Raw genomic sequence first — 13,217 nt, 5'->3', positions numbered from 1 at the left:
GGATATTAGGGTGAGTAGTACTGTTTCAGTGCTGTGTGCAGGTCGAAAACCCGATTGAGATTCATGAAGTATGGAGAATTTTTGTATGAATTCGTTGAGTTGGTAGGTCACTCGATTTTCCATTAGTTTGGTTAGGAGAGGGATGGAGGCCACAGGTCGATAATTAGTGATGTCTTTCGCTGGTTTTCTGGGGTTTTTTGGTATTGGTGTGAGTAGAATATTGCCGTGTTTGGAGGGGAAGGAGCCTTGGTGAAGTAGGAAATGTAGGTGGGTACCAGTCAGTGGACAGACTTGCAGTGCTGGATACTCTCTGGTCCCACTACAAGTGAAAATGAGTGAGAGCCACCTTCATTTATTGTATACTGGACACTGTTACACTAGACGTCCTTTGTTTTTAAGCCAAGATTGTCGAGAGATATTTAGCAACCTTACACAATGTGAAGGAAGAGCATGCCATAATCTTCCTTTGGGATTTCTGGAAGGGATGTTTTAAATGAATTTAAATTTGACTCCAACACTCTTTCTGTTTCCTCTTGTCATAGTCAGCCTACAGTATAGAGTACTGAATGCACAAAATGCTATTTTAAGACCCTTTTTGCAGGGGATCTTATCGAATGGAGGAGTGGCTGCAGTGGGCTGCAAACCAGGGAGGCCGGGGGTACTGGCACTGTAATGGAGTTAAAGGGTCATGGATTTGATATACCGCTTTTCTGTGGTACAGCCAAAGTGGTTTACATATATTATATGCTGGTACTTTCTCTGTCCCTAGTAGGTTCACAATCTAAGTTTTTGCACCTGGGGCAGTGGAGAGTTAAGTGACTTGCCCAGGGTCACAAGGAGCTGCAGTGGGAATTGAACCCAGTTCCCCAGACTCTCCGGCCACTGCACTAACTATTAAACTGCTCCTCCACAAATACATCTCCCACTGATTTTCCTTATGACCTTGGGCAAGTCACTTGACCTTCTACTATTTCAAGTGCAAACTTAGGGCTGCTTTGATTCACATTAACATGTATTCATATAGCTCCGATTAGGAGTCTGTTAGTGGGATTCCCTGTATTTGAGTGGACTGGTTATTGACCTCTTTGGCTGTCATGCCAGCCTCTTGATTTTTTTTTTTTGGGGGGGGGGATTGGTTTTATGCCTGTTTTGGCACATGTTTCTGACTGTTTGTATTTTCATTAATACTCAATAAAAACAAAGTTTACTTCCGAAGGTTATGAGTACGGTCAGGAATGGAGGAGATTACTTGTGGAGACAGATTGGATTTCCAGCGGGGACAGGTTGGATTTCGGCGGAGACGGGTGGGGATGGGTTAGATTTCTGTCTCTGTGCAACTCTTTACTTTAGAGCGCAAATGACAGTATTCTACAACATGTGAGATGTCCATGCCTCGCTCACGTGAAAGCCCCATTGGCATTTCTACGCTACGCAGATTGCACAGCGAGAGGGCAGGGAAGCGAAGGACGGAGTCAAGCCTGCCTGCTTGCTGCTTTTACTACCGCCGCCTGCCAGTTCGCCGCTGCAACTTCGGTACTAGAGAGTGGAGTGGAAGTGAGCCAGCCTATCTAGTCCACTACGACACAGAGACGCTGCATCGCTTGCAACATTTCATTCTAGAAGTCTTTATCAAGACTATACGAATTATATCCACTCATTCATACCACTTGAATCATTCAAGACTCCTGAGGCAGGCCTGTGGCTGAAACACAGTACTGTGTCGAGTCTGTGAATAAAGCTGTTTCCTTTTATCACCGTAGTCCCGTTTCCCTGGAGGCATTGGTCCACTTCCCACTTCCTATTTTGATAGTTTGTGTTCGTGGGAGTTTGTGTTCATCCACCCCGGTGGATAGCTTTCTCCTTGACCAGCGAGAATCTGGAACATCTCTGTGCGTACTAGTATTTGATAATCTGAACGTGCATATAGTTCTTAATTTAGACCCTCATGTTGTAGAATGAGGCAGGGTGGACTGATCATTGGCACAGTAGGGCAGTGGGGGCCCAATCTCCCCTAGCCTCCATTTAGTTTTGATAGGTGGTTAGGATCTGATGACCCTTATTGCCCGGGGGCCCAGATCACTGTCAGTCCGCTCTTGGAATGAGGGGATTACAGCCCTAATGAAAATAGCACCCAAATTTAGACGCTCAGCTCTGGTGAAGGAATAGATTTGGCTGCAAAGTTAAACTGTTTGAAAATCAACCCCACAGTTCTTGCAGTCACTTACCAATTGATAGTCAGCTGGTGACAGCCAGGGGCAGGTTTAAGCGCAGATATTTAATGCCGGAGCCAGGTCTGGCACCAGCGTTGAATATCTGAGTCAGCTGCGTTACTGAAAGTTATGCAGGTGCCGGTTGATATTCAGCGCCGGCATCGGCGATGCTAAGCGGACAAAAGATAGGACTGCCTGCTTAGCTAAGTTGGCCTCAGCACTAAACATGGGTGGAGCCTGCTTAACTGCTGGCTCCTCCCTAACTCCGCCCCTGGACCGCCCAGGCACTACCCGGGCAGTGGCACAGTGATCAGAACTGATATTCAGCAGCACTGCCCAGCTAAGTACCACTGAATATCAGCAGCCAGCCCACTCAGAGTGGTTTAAGCGGGCACAAGCCTCTCCTGCCTGCTTAAGCCGTGCTGGATATCGACCCCCCCCCCCTTTTTTTTTTATCTGGGTGTTAATTCATGAGCTCACATTCAATTCATTAGAAGTTCATGCATTTCATAGGTATGCATATTGTGAAGGGGTCCTCCACTTCCGTTCTGGGGTTGTAACTGGAAGTCCAGTTCAGGGCACAGGGTTCCGGTGCAGCACCACACTTTAATCCAGACTTAGTTCAAACAAAAAAGTTTTAATTCAGACCCAGTTCCACAAAACACAATCAAACCCCCATTCAGTTCAAAAGTTCAATTAAAGTTCAGCTCAAAAACTTAAGTAAAGTTCAGTTCAAAAGCTCAAGTAAAAAAAAACAAAAAACAATGAGCACATCACCTTTCCACCTGCTGGCACTCCAGCAGCCCTGCAGCAAGCAGGGCTGGCAGTTCACCACCCACTTCACAGTAACAAACTTCTGTGGCCTCCCACAACTGCCTTTTAAGTGCTGGAAAGGTTGGCTTTTGTACCCATTCCATACTGGCTTGCTCCTCTAAGCAAGGAAGTTCTGGAGGCAGGTCCTTTCCCTCCTCCGCAAACTCCATAGACTCAGTTAGCTCTCCACACACTTTCTCCTCTCCCGGACTTCTGAGAGCTTTCAGGAGATCTGCCCTTTCCACCTCACAGCTGGGCAGAATTATATATTGATTTCACAACCACGGAAATTGGGCTTCTTGACAGCTGCTCCCTCTGCTGGTAGCTGGAGTAACTGGCCCCCGTTTCCTGGAGTTACTTCCATTCCTGCTAATGTTAGAGGTCCCCTCCATGTTTTTGGGTCCATCCCGCTCTTTCCTCCTCCCAAGGGATTCTGGGTATGATAGTTCTGGGGTTGGCTGCTTCTGTCTATGGTCATGTTTACCTGCCTTATCACAACATATACCCAGGGCTGCCGAGAGACTGGGCCGGGCCCAGAACAAGGCCGCCCCCCTCCCTCCACCACCGGGCCGGGCCCCCATGAATTCAAATCATAGCGCCTCACCTCGACCTCGCTCCGTGTGAAAGAAGCACAGCAGCAGCAGTCTGCAGATCGCCTCCCTTCAGGCCTTCCCTCCCTGTGTCCCACCCTCACGCAAGTTACGTCAGACGAGGGCGGGACACAGGGTGGGAAGGCCCGAAGGGAGGCGATCTGCAGACTGCCGCTGCTACGCTTCTTTCACACGGAGCAAGATCAAGGTGAGGCGCTATGATTTGAATTCAGGGGGGCCCGGCCTGGTTGTGGATGGAGGGGGCGGGTGGAGGGGACTGTGGCGCCGGGCCCGGGGAATTTTGTCCTCCCTGCCCCCCCCCCTCTCAGCAGCCCTGCATATACCTACAAATTAACAAGCCTACAATCAATTTGCATATTTGAAAAACTTCTCGCATCCTCATGCAAAGAACAAATAAATGCCTGAAAATCAGGAAGAATTGATTTGAAACAAGCACAAGCTGAATTTATTTTTTTTTACTTTTTTGGCCATGCACCCCTAGTATTTTACCCGCTAAATGTAAACATTCTTAGTTTTGTGTTACAGTCTTCAAATACTAGAAGCCAATTGGAAATGCTGTTAGAAGTAGTAACTGGATGTGTTCTCATCCCAGACTGCCGCGAGGATCGCTACGGCCCTAACTGTACTCTGCATTGTGACTGTTCCGTGAATGCGCACTGCAATCCTCACAGTGGACAATGTGTTTGTATCGATGGATGGATCGGGCCTACCTGTGAAGAAGGTAATTTGAGGTGTAAGTGTGGGCACTGTAGACGATCGCGAACTATGACTACAGCAGGAACTTGGGTTTATTAGGAGTTGGGGGGGGGGGGGGATGGGATGGGGGATGAGTTTGTAGCTCGTTTTGTAGAACTTTAAAGATGTCCAGTTTTACCCACCCATTAAGCTTTATCTCTGCTCTTGTGGAAAAACAAAAGAGGTTACCGGTCATAAAACTGCAGTTGGCAAAGAAATTATAGAAGAAGTACAATGGAAAGTGCTTAATCTCTCTTGTGTATGAGTGTGGCCACTAAGAAAGAAGAAACAGCACAGTCTGGAGCAGTGGCGTTCCTAGGGGGGCTGACACCTGGGGCGGATCGCCGATGCGCCCTGCCCCCTCCTCGACTGCAGCGCAACCCCCCCCCCCCCCACCCCGGCGAAAGGACACCCCCAGTGAAAGAACCCCCCCCCCGGGTGCACGCCGCTGGGGAGGGGGGGTGCCGCGCGCCTGTCCGCTTCGTTCGTTTCCATGCTCCCTCTGCCCCGGAACAGGAAGTAACCTGTTCCGGGGCAGAGGGAGCACAGAACGAACGTAGCGGACAGACGCGCGACCCCCCCCCCCCCCCCAGTGGCGTGCACCAGGGGCGGACCACCCCCACCCCCCCTTGGTACGCCACTGGTCTGCAGTCCTAATGGCTATGAAGGAATCCATGACGCACCCAAGTTGCCACATTAGAATAATATGTAAGGCAGACTGTTCCAGTTGTATATATCAGTGACAGAGAGAGACGGTTAGAAGAGTGCAGAGTTATCTATGAAATACTGAGTCCAGTTTCATAGCAGAAGAGGGAACTAAGCCATAGAGTGAGCTTTTTTAAGAAGATACAAATGTTCTATAAGACATTGGGAGACTAAAATAAGGTTCAAAGATGACAGGCTAAAAATCAGGTGTTCCCCCACCCTCAACCGGCCATCTTTGTTTTGTTTTTTTTTTCTTTTACCAGGGTCATTTGCTTTTCAATTTTAGCGCATGCTGTCTGCAATGAATGCGTGGAACCTGCAAATTGCACATGCTAACAACAAAGCAAATGAACATGTGTGAATTTTATTGTGATTTTTTTTTGTTTTGTTTTGAAACAAAACAAACCTGTTTTCCCTACGACTTTCATTTCAAGACAAATGCACATCCCTCGTCTTCTTTGCTTGGGTTTGGTTTGAATTCACATTTCATGGCTTTTGTCGTGATTTTTCGGCACAAAGCCTTTTACTACTAGTAGTAGTTAAGTAGAGCAGAGCATCAGTGGTGCATGCTTTAGGGTGACTTGGTTCACTTCTGTCCCTCTCTTTTCAGGAGGACCTCCTCAGTTATCGTCAGCTGATTTCCAAGCCTATGAGCCAAGTGAGTGGGCGTCATCTTCTCGGCCTCTTTTTCATGATCTAATTTGGAGACCGGCTACAAACTTGTGTAGAAAAAACATTTGTTTCACTCTCGTAGAGTGAGAATTCAATTTATGGACAGGGCTGGTGCGAGGTATTATTAGGTGCCCTTAGCAAACCTTCAGTCTTGTGCCCTCTCCCCAATTCACTTTTAGGCTCCTTGCCCACCCCCCACCCCCAATACTAGCCTTCTTAGAATAATATGGGAATATAGTCTATTTGAAAACAGAAACAACCGCAAAGAAGGTAACTTAACTGAAAAATGGGGAGAGAATTTGTTTATTTATTTTTGTTACATTTGTACCCCGCACTTTCCCACTCATGGCAGGCTCAATGCGGCTTACATATTGTATACAGGTACTTATTTGTACCTGGGGCAATGGAGGGTTAAGTGACTTGCCCAGAGTCACAAGGAGCTGCCTGTGCCTGAAGTGGGAATCGAACTCAGTTCCTCAGGACCAAAGTCCACCACCCTAACCACTAGGCCACTCCTCCACTGTTGCTACTATTTGAGATTCTACATGGAATGTTGCTATTCCACTAGCAACATTCCATGTAGAAGTCGGCCCTTGCAGATCACCAATGTGGCCGCGCAGGCTTCTGCTTCTGTGAGTCTCACGTCCTGCACGTACGTGCAGGACGTCAGACTCACAGAAACAGAAGCCTGCGCAGCCTTCTACATGGAATGTTGCTAGTGGAATAGCAACATTCCATGTAGAATCTCCAATAGTAGCAACATTCCATGTAGAATCTCCAGTAGTAGCAACATTCCATGTAGACTCTCCAATAGTAGCAACATTCCATGTAGAATCTCCAGTAGTAGCAACATTCCATGTAGAATCTCCAATAGTATCTATTTTATTTTTGTTACATTTGTACCCTGCGCTTTCCCACTCATGGCAGGCTCAATGCGGCATGGGGCAATGGAGGGTTAAGTGACTTGCCCAGAGTCACAAGGAGCTGCCTGTGCCTGAAGTGGGAATACAACTCAGTTCCTCAGTTCCCCAGGACCAAAGTCCACCACCTTAACCACTAGGCCACTCCTCCACTCCCTCAGAAGTCCATGGCAACACTTGAATTTCTCATCATGTTGTACCAGAACTCCACTCTCACTCATTGCTCTAAAAAACTTCCTTAATCAAGTGCAATTAGTGTTCAATGTGATTAATATTTTATCTATTTTTTATCAAACTATTTTTATTACAAAAATTTTTTTTAGCAATACTATTCTCCATGAATGTATCAATCAAAAATGTGCACTTATCTTAGATTATTCAAAAAAGTCCCAACAGGGCCTCTGTTTCACCCATCAGGCTTCTTCAAGGGATATCTTTATGTGCTCAGTACTGAAAAGTGAAAATACAAATTACAGAATAGAACAGTTCATATTAATAACAAAATCAGTTACATAAACTTACATACTCATGGCATCTGCGCCAAACTTCTATGTGCTGTTCACGCTCATAAAATGGCACTCAACTGACTAAAGACACCAACAGTACTTAAATCCCAGTTAAATTTAATCTGATCAAAAAACACCCAGATATTCAATGCTGGTAACAGGAAATGGCCTGGCATTGAATATCCGAGCTGACTGCCAACTGAAGGAGAACTAGGCTCCCCCCCCCCCCCCCCATGGTCTGAATATTGGGCCCTAATTGCATTTTAATAAGGAAGTTTTTTTAGACCAATGAGTGAGAGCGAGTCTAATTATTTTTGTCACGAAACACCTAGCCACACCCCATGGCCACTTTAGAGGGTCTGTCCTCAGCACAGCTCAGGTCCACCTGCACCTGCTGCTTGTGCTCCACACTAGCACTCTCCTCCCACCGACTGGGTCGCAACCGCCTCTGGGCAAGTCTCCCACTCTCAAATTATCCCCAGTGATTTCTAGGTTACCGGGGTCACACTCCTATTGATCCCACAGTTTCCAGAAAGCATTCACAATCCCAACACACAAACCACCAGGATTCTTTATCAGTCCAGACAGAGAGGCAATAAACTAAATTGTTTATTGTCTTCAGCAAAGAACAACAGGCAACTAAAATAAAGATCGCCTACAACGTTAACCAGACATCTGTACAGCTCCTAAAAAGCACCTGGAGATATCAGGACACACAACTGTTCACAGAGCCTTAGCAAAGAGATCTGTCCCTCTCTTCTCCCGGGCTAAGACTGAACTCAAAACCAGTTAACCACTCAAAACCGAACTCTTTATACTCGACTGCTTCATATACTCTGCCACTACATACATAGTAACATAGTAGATGACGGCAGAAAAAGACCTGCACAGTCCATCCAGTCTGCCCAACAAGGTAAACTCATATATGCTACGTTTTGTGTATACGTTTTGAGCCCGCAAAAAGGTGAGAAAATGTGGGATACAAATGCAATAAATACCTTACCTTGATTTGTATCTGCCATTTTCAGGACACAGACCGTATAAGTCTGCCCAGCACTAGCTCTGCCTCCCAACCACCAGCCCCGCCTCCCCCCACCGGCTCTACTACTACTACTCAACATTTCCAAGGCGCTACCAGACTCACGCAGCGCTATACTGCCACCCAATCTCAGCTAAGCTTCTGAGAATCCCTTCCTTCTGAACAGGATTCCTTTATGTTTATCCCGCGCATGTTTGAATTCCATTAGCATTTGTAACCTAGTGGTTAGTGCAGTGGACTTTGATCCTGGGGAACTGAGTTTGATTCCCAACTTTAACGCAATACCACTTTATTTCTCATGCCGGAATGAACTGTCTATACTTGACTGCTTAATTTACTCTGTCACTTATGAACTTTAAAGCAATACCACTTTGTATTTCTCATCCTGGAAATAGCGATCGCCACTATAGCAGAACGTAAGCCACATTGAGCCTGCAAATAGGTGGGAAAATGTGGGATACAAATGCAACAAATAAATAAAGTCCAAATGAGATAAGCTCCTGGGCCAATCAGAGCCTAGTCAACAAGATTTCAAATATATACTGCTTCTTGCTTCTTGTTTGTGTCAAACTAAAGAAAAAACACTCAGGGCCCCATTTACCAATCTGTGGCAAAAGGGGGCCTGCGCTGGTGTTTTTCATGCACGCCGAAGCCCCCTTTTACCGCAGTGGGTAAAAGGGAAGTCTCTCTTTCCTGCAGGAAATGGCCATGCGGCAAGTAAAGTACTTGCCGCACAGCCATTTCGAGGGGAAGCCCTTACCGGGGGGTCCCGCACTAACCCAGCAGATATGACAGCGCGCTAGGGGTGGGAAGTACTGCCAGTCTGCTCTGGTAGCCTGTCAGTATTTCCTGTTTAGCCGCTTAGTAAAAGGGGCCCTCAGTTCTCTGTAACAGCTTTACATCAAAGAAACACCACCTGTTGGCCAAATAGGAGAAATACACTTCAGAACGTAATGCAGGAAAATATCCAACACATTTTACAGGCTTAAAACACACTGTTTCTTCACAATTATTATTTATTTGGATTTTGCTCACACCCTTTTAGTAGTAGCTCAAGGTGAGTTACATTCAGGTACACTGGGATTATGATAACAACATGGTGAGAAAATCAGAAGTGTTGCCATAGATTTCTGAGGTCTTTCTCTCCCTATTTTTCAGTTCTTACCTTCTTTGCGGTTGTTTGTCAGTGTTGACATTTTAAGAAGGGTTTTATTTTCCTCCTTTTTTTGGCTGTTTGAAAACTGTCCACCTTGCTGCTAGTAAAAAAAAAATAAAACCCTCCCCTCACCTGTATTGTTTCTCTGAGTTTGTATTCATTAAGAGTGATTGTGTAACTTTGTCTGATGTAGCGCTTCCAGAGGGGGCGGCAGGCCCAGATCACCCTCACTGCCTGGGGGCCGAGATCACTGTCAGTCCACCCCTGATTGGCAGTGAGCTGACTGAATGTGATATAACTGAGGAGGAGATAAATCATTATCAGTATCAATCTCACTGTTGATAAATGAGATTGAAAGAGTGATTTAGAGAAGAGAATTTGCTAGATAGTTTACCTTTCAAAGCCCTGATATGGAATTGAGTGTTTTCTAAGGAAGGCGTGAGACTTACTAGCATAATGTTTTTCTTTCTTTCACTAGTTGCAGCACCTCGAACACCGTACAGATCTTCTCCTAGGTTCATCTTGCATTCTGCCCAACATAGAGCATACTCTCCATGACCTCAGAAACATTTATCTTCTGTGAGTGACTGCAAAACAAAAAGGTCATCCAGCCAGCAATCGAGTTTCCAAAAACTGTTTCCGAAGAATGATTTTTAAATGTTGATCAAAGATGAACCAACCAGGACAGTAAAAATGGTGCCTAAGGAACATGGTGCACTTTTTGATACATGCGGCGTTGAGAGCGGAAAGATTAGAAGACCAGGATGACAGAGGCAAGGAGAGACAAACTTCTCATTGTCTTTGCACACCAGCAGAGAATGTTCAGGTCGCTCTGCCTCTCTGGGAGCAAGTGGGGAGGCTTGAAGATATTGAAGAAATACAGGCCTCATCTGTGTTCCATTTGCAGAAAATAACGTGCCTTAGCCTCACGTTACAGGAAACGGTGGCGTTTTGTTTGTTTGTTTTGCTTTTTTCTACTAAAAAAAGACTCGCTCTAATATCGAGGCAATTTGCTCAGTGGACTATTGGACCTCTGAAAGAAGAAATTCTTCTTGCATTTGCTTGTGCCAATGTTTGCCTGGAATTATAAGCAAAGTATCTATTTATGTAAAGTATCTATTTATATCATCTTCATTACTGATTTAAAATCTCACATACTGTATCTGGAAACCATATGTGGTGTGTCCTGGAGTGGACAATACTGTATCAGTTGCGGTTTTGGACTTGGGTAGGTCTCTCTTTCATGTTGATAGAGCTCTGTTGATACCACACACAGTGAAATGTTCTTATTTTCCATGGTGGAAACACTCAGCTGTACCGTCAACAGGGTACTTTTTTTTGGGGCCTAGCAGTTTCATCCAGCTCAGTTGGAACTGATCTCTGTTCAAGAACATTTCCCTATCCCCTTCCAATTTTAAATAACCTTTCTCAACTTGGCCAAGTTATTGCAGTATCAGTGCTCAGCCAGGGGCTACAGACTGAAGCTCCTTCTGGAGCCCAGCTAACATGGACCCTGAGTCTTAGATGTCACTATTGAGCAATGGTTTGGACTGTTTCCCTACAGGGATTTTTTTGAATGCTGCTTCACAGCATCCAAGGCCAGGCCAAAAAGCAGTGTTCTGGTCTAGGTAAGAAGCAAACCCAAACCCTCTACATGGCGATATGTAGAAATACCAGTGATCATTGGCCCGGCCCTATATTATTATACATCAACAGGTGCAAGAGTAGATCTGTTCCTATATAAATGGTTGAATTAGGGGTATAGTTATAATGTGACTTTCATAACAGTTAAGGTATCCTCTGGTGAAATCCACAATTTGGTTCTGTCTTTTAGAAGTTTGTGGAAATAATGGTAAAAGCCATATAACATGGAATTAAACGGGACGTGATAACATGGTGCTTATTCCAAGGCAGATGGAAGTTGGGTGACTGGTAACCAGACCCAAATGAACCATCTAGAGGAAGCAATAAATACTCAGTGAATACTGAATAACACATTTTTCCAGATTTGCTACAGAGGGGATTCTATCATCTCAAGAAAGGTGGGGCCCATCGAAGGCCCTAAGTATATATATATAGACGCATAAATCAGCACGCCAAGATGGGGATAATACACTGTAATAGTGTAGATGGCCTCTGTTCCTGTTAAAAGAGCAGAGGGTAATGGGAAAGAAACCAGGGTTCAAATCCTGCATCTCCCACTGATGCTTCTTGTGACCTCGAGCATATCAGTTCACTCTCCATTGCCTCGGTTTCCAACTCAGATTGTAGGGCAGGGAAATATTTAGTGCACCTGAGTGGAAACGTGCTTGAGTGTGGATTTGGAAAAGGTGAGAAGCTGCCTCTGAAATCAAGTCCCACGAAAGAGTCTTGTAGCGGGGATGGGACGACTTCCCTATGAAGAAAGACTAAGGAGGCTAGGGCTTTTCAGCTTGGAGAAAAGACGGCTGAGGGGAGACATGATAGAGGTCTATAAAATAATGAGTGGAGTTGAACGGGTAGATGGGAAGCGTCTGTTCACGCTTTCCAAAAATACTAGGACAAGGGGGCATGCGATGAAGCTGGAGTGCAGGAAGTTTAAAACAAATAAGAGAACATTTTTCTTTATTCAGTGCGTAATTCGACTCTGGAATTCGTTGCCGGAGAATGTGGTTAAGGCGGTTAGCTTAGCAGAGTTTAAGAAAGGTTTGGACGGCTTCCTGAAGGAAAAAGCCATAGAATGTTATTAAAGGAACGTAGGGAAAAATCCACTATTCCTGGGACAAGCAGTACAAAACGCTTTGCTCCGTGGATCTTGTTGGATGATTGTGACCTGGATTGGCCACTGTCAGAGACAGGGTGCTGGGCTAGATGGACCTTTTGTCTGTCCCAGTGTGGCGATGCTTATGTCTTATGTCTTACATAGTAACACAGTATATGACGGCAGATAGAGACCTGTACGGTCCATCCAGTCTGCCCAACAACATAAGCTCATTGTATGTGCTACTTTGTATGTATACCTGACCTTGATTTGTCCTTGCCATTTTCAGGGCACAGACCATAGAAGTCTTGCCCAGCACTAGCCCCGCCTCCCAACCACCAGCTCCCGCCTCCCCCCACCGGCTCTGCCACCTAATCTTGGCTGAGCTTCTAAGGATTCATTCCTTCTGAACAGGATTCCTTTATGTTTATCCCACGCATGTTTGAATTCCATTACCGTTTTCATCTCCACCACCTCCCGCGGGAGGGCATTCCAAGCATCCGCCACTCTCTCTGTGAAAAAATACTTCCTGACATTTTTCTTGAGTCTGCCCCCTTCCAACCTCATTTCATGTCCTCTAGTTCTACCACCTTCCCGTCTCCGGAACATGTTCGTTTGCGGATCAATACCTTTCAAATATTTGAACATCTGTATCATATCACCCCTGTTTCTCCTTTCCTCCAGGGGGTATACATGTTCAGGTCAGCAGGTCTCTCCTTATATGTCTTGTAACGCAAATCCCATACCATTTTTATAGCTTTTCTTTGCACCGCTTCAATTCTTTTTACATCCTTAGCAAGATATGGCCTCCAAAACTGAACACAATACTCTAGGTGGGACCTCACCAACAACTCGTACAGGGGCATCAACACCTCCTTTCTTTGGGTGTCCTGATGAAAAAACAAAGTGGTGGTGGGGTCAGGCTCCCCGAATATCCTCCTGATTCCTCAGGTATCCTTAGTCCTGATGGCTTATTCTGTCATGCAAGAGAAGTCTCAGCAAATTCTCAAATATACCCTCTGAAACACAGTCTACTAGCAAAGGGTAGATGAGATAATACCATTGTGCTGGGTTAGGGTAGTGGATTTTATCAAGGCAAAGGGGGCATTA

At 45.6% G+C, this 13,217-nt stretch overlaps 1 protein-coding gene across 2 annotated transcripts in view; it reads left to right on the top strand.

Moving 5' to 3' along the window:
• Positions 1 to 11,812, top strand: part of MEGF6 (multiple EGF like domains 6) — a 458,871-nt gene extending 447,059 nt beyond the window's left edge. For both annotated transcript variants that reach the window (XM_030185804.1, XM_030185805.1), the window contains 3 exons: positions 4,227 to 4,355; positions 5,685 to 5,732; positions 9,846 to 11,812. In XM_030185804.1, coding sequence (XP_030041664.1) covers positions 4,227 to 4,355; positions 5,685 to 5,732; positions 9,846 to 9,925 — 257 coding nt within the window. In that variant the 3' untranslated portion in view covers positions 9,926 to 11,812. The remainder of the gene's footprint in view (positions 1 to 4,226; positions 4,356 to 5,684; positions 5,733 to 9,845) is intronic.
• The last annotated feature ends 1,405 nt before the right edge of the window (positions 11,813 to 13,217 follow it).

This window comes from Microcaecilia unicolor, chromosome 13 (genome assembly GCF_901765095.1).
Source record: "Microcaecilia unicolor chromosome 13, aMicUni1.1, whole genome shotgun sequence".
NCBI lineage: Eukaryota > Metazoa > Chordata > Amphibia > Gymnophiona > Siphonopidae > Microcaecilia > Microcaecilia unicolor.
The sequence above is the reverse complement of the archived record's forward strand: the minus strand, read 5'-3'. Positions and strand labels throughout refer to the sequence as shown.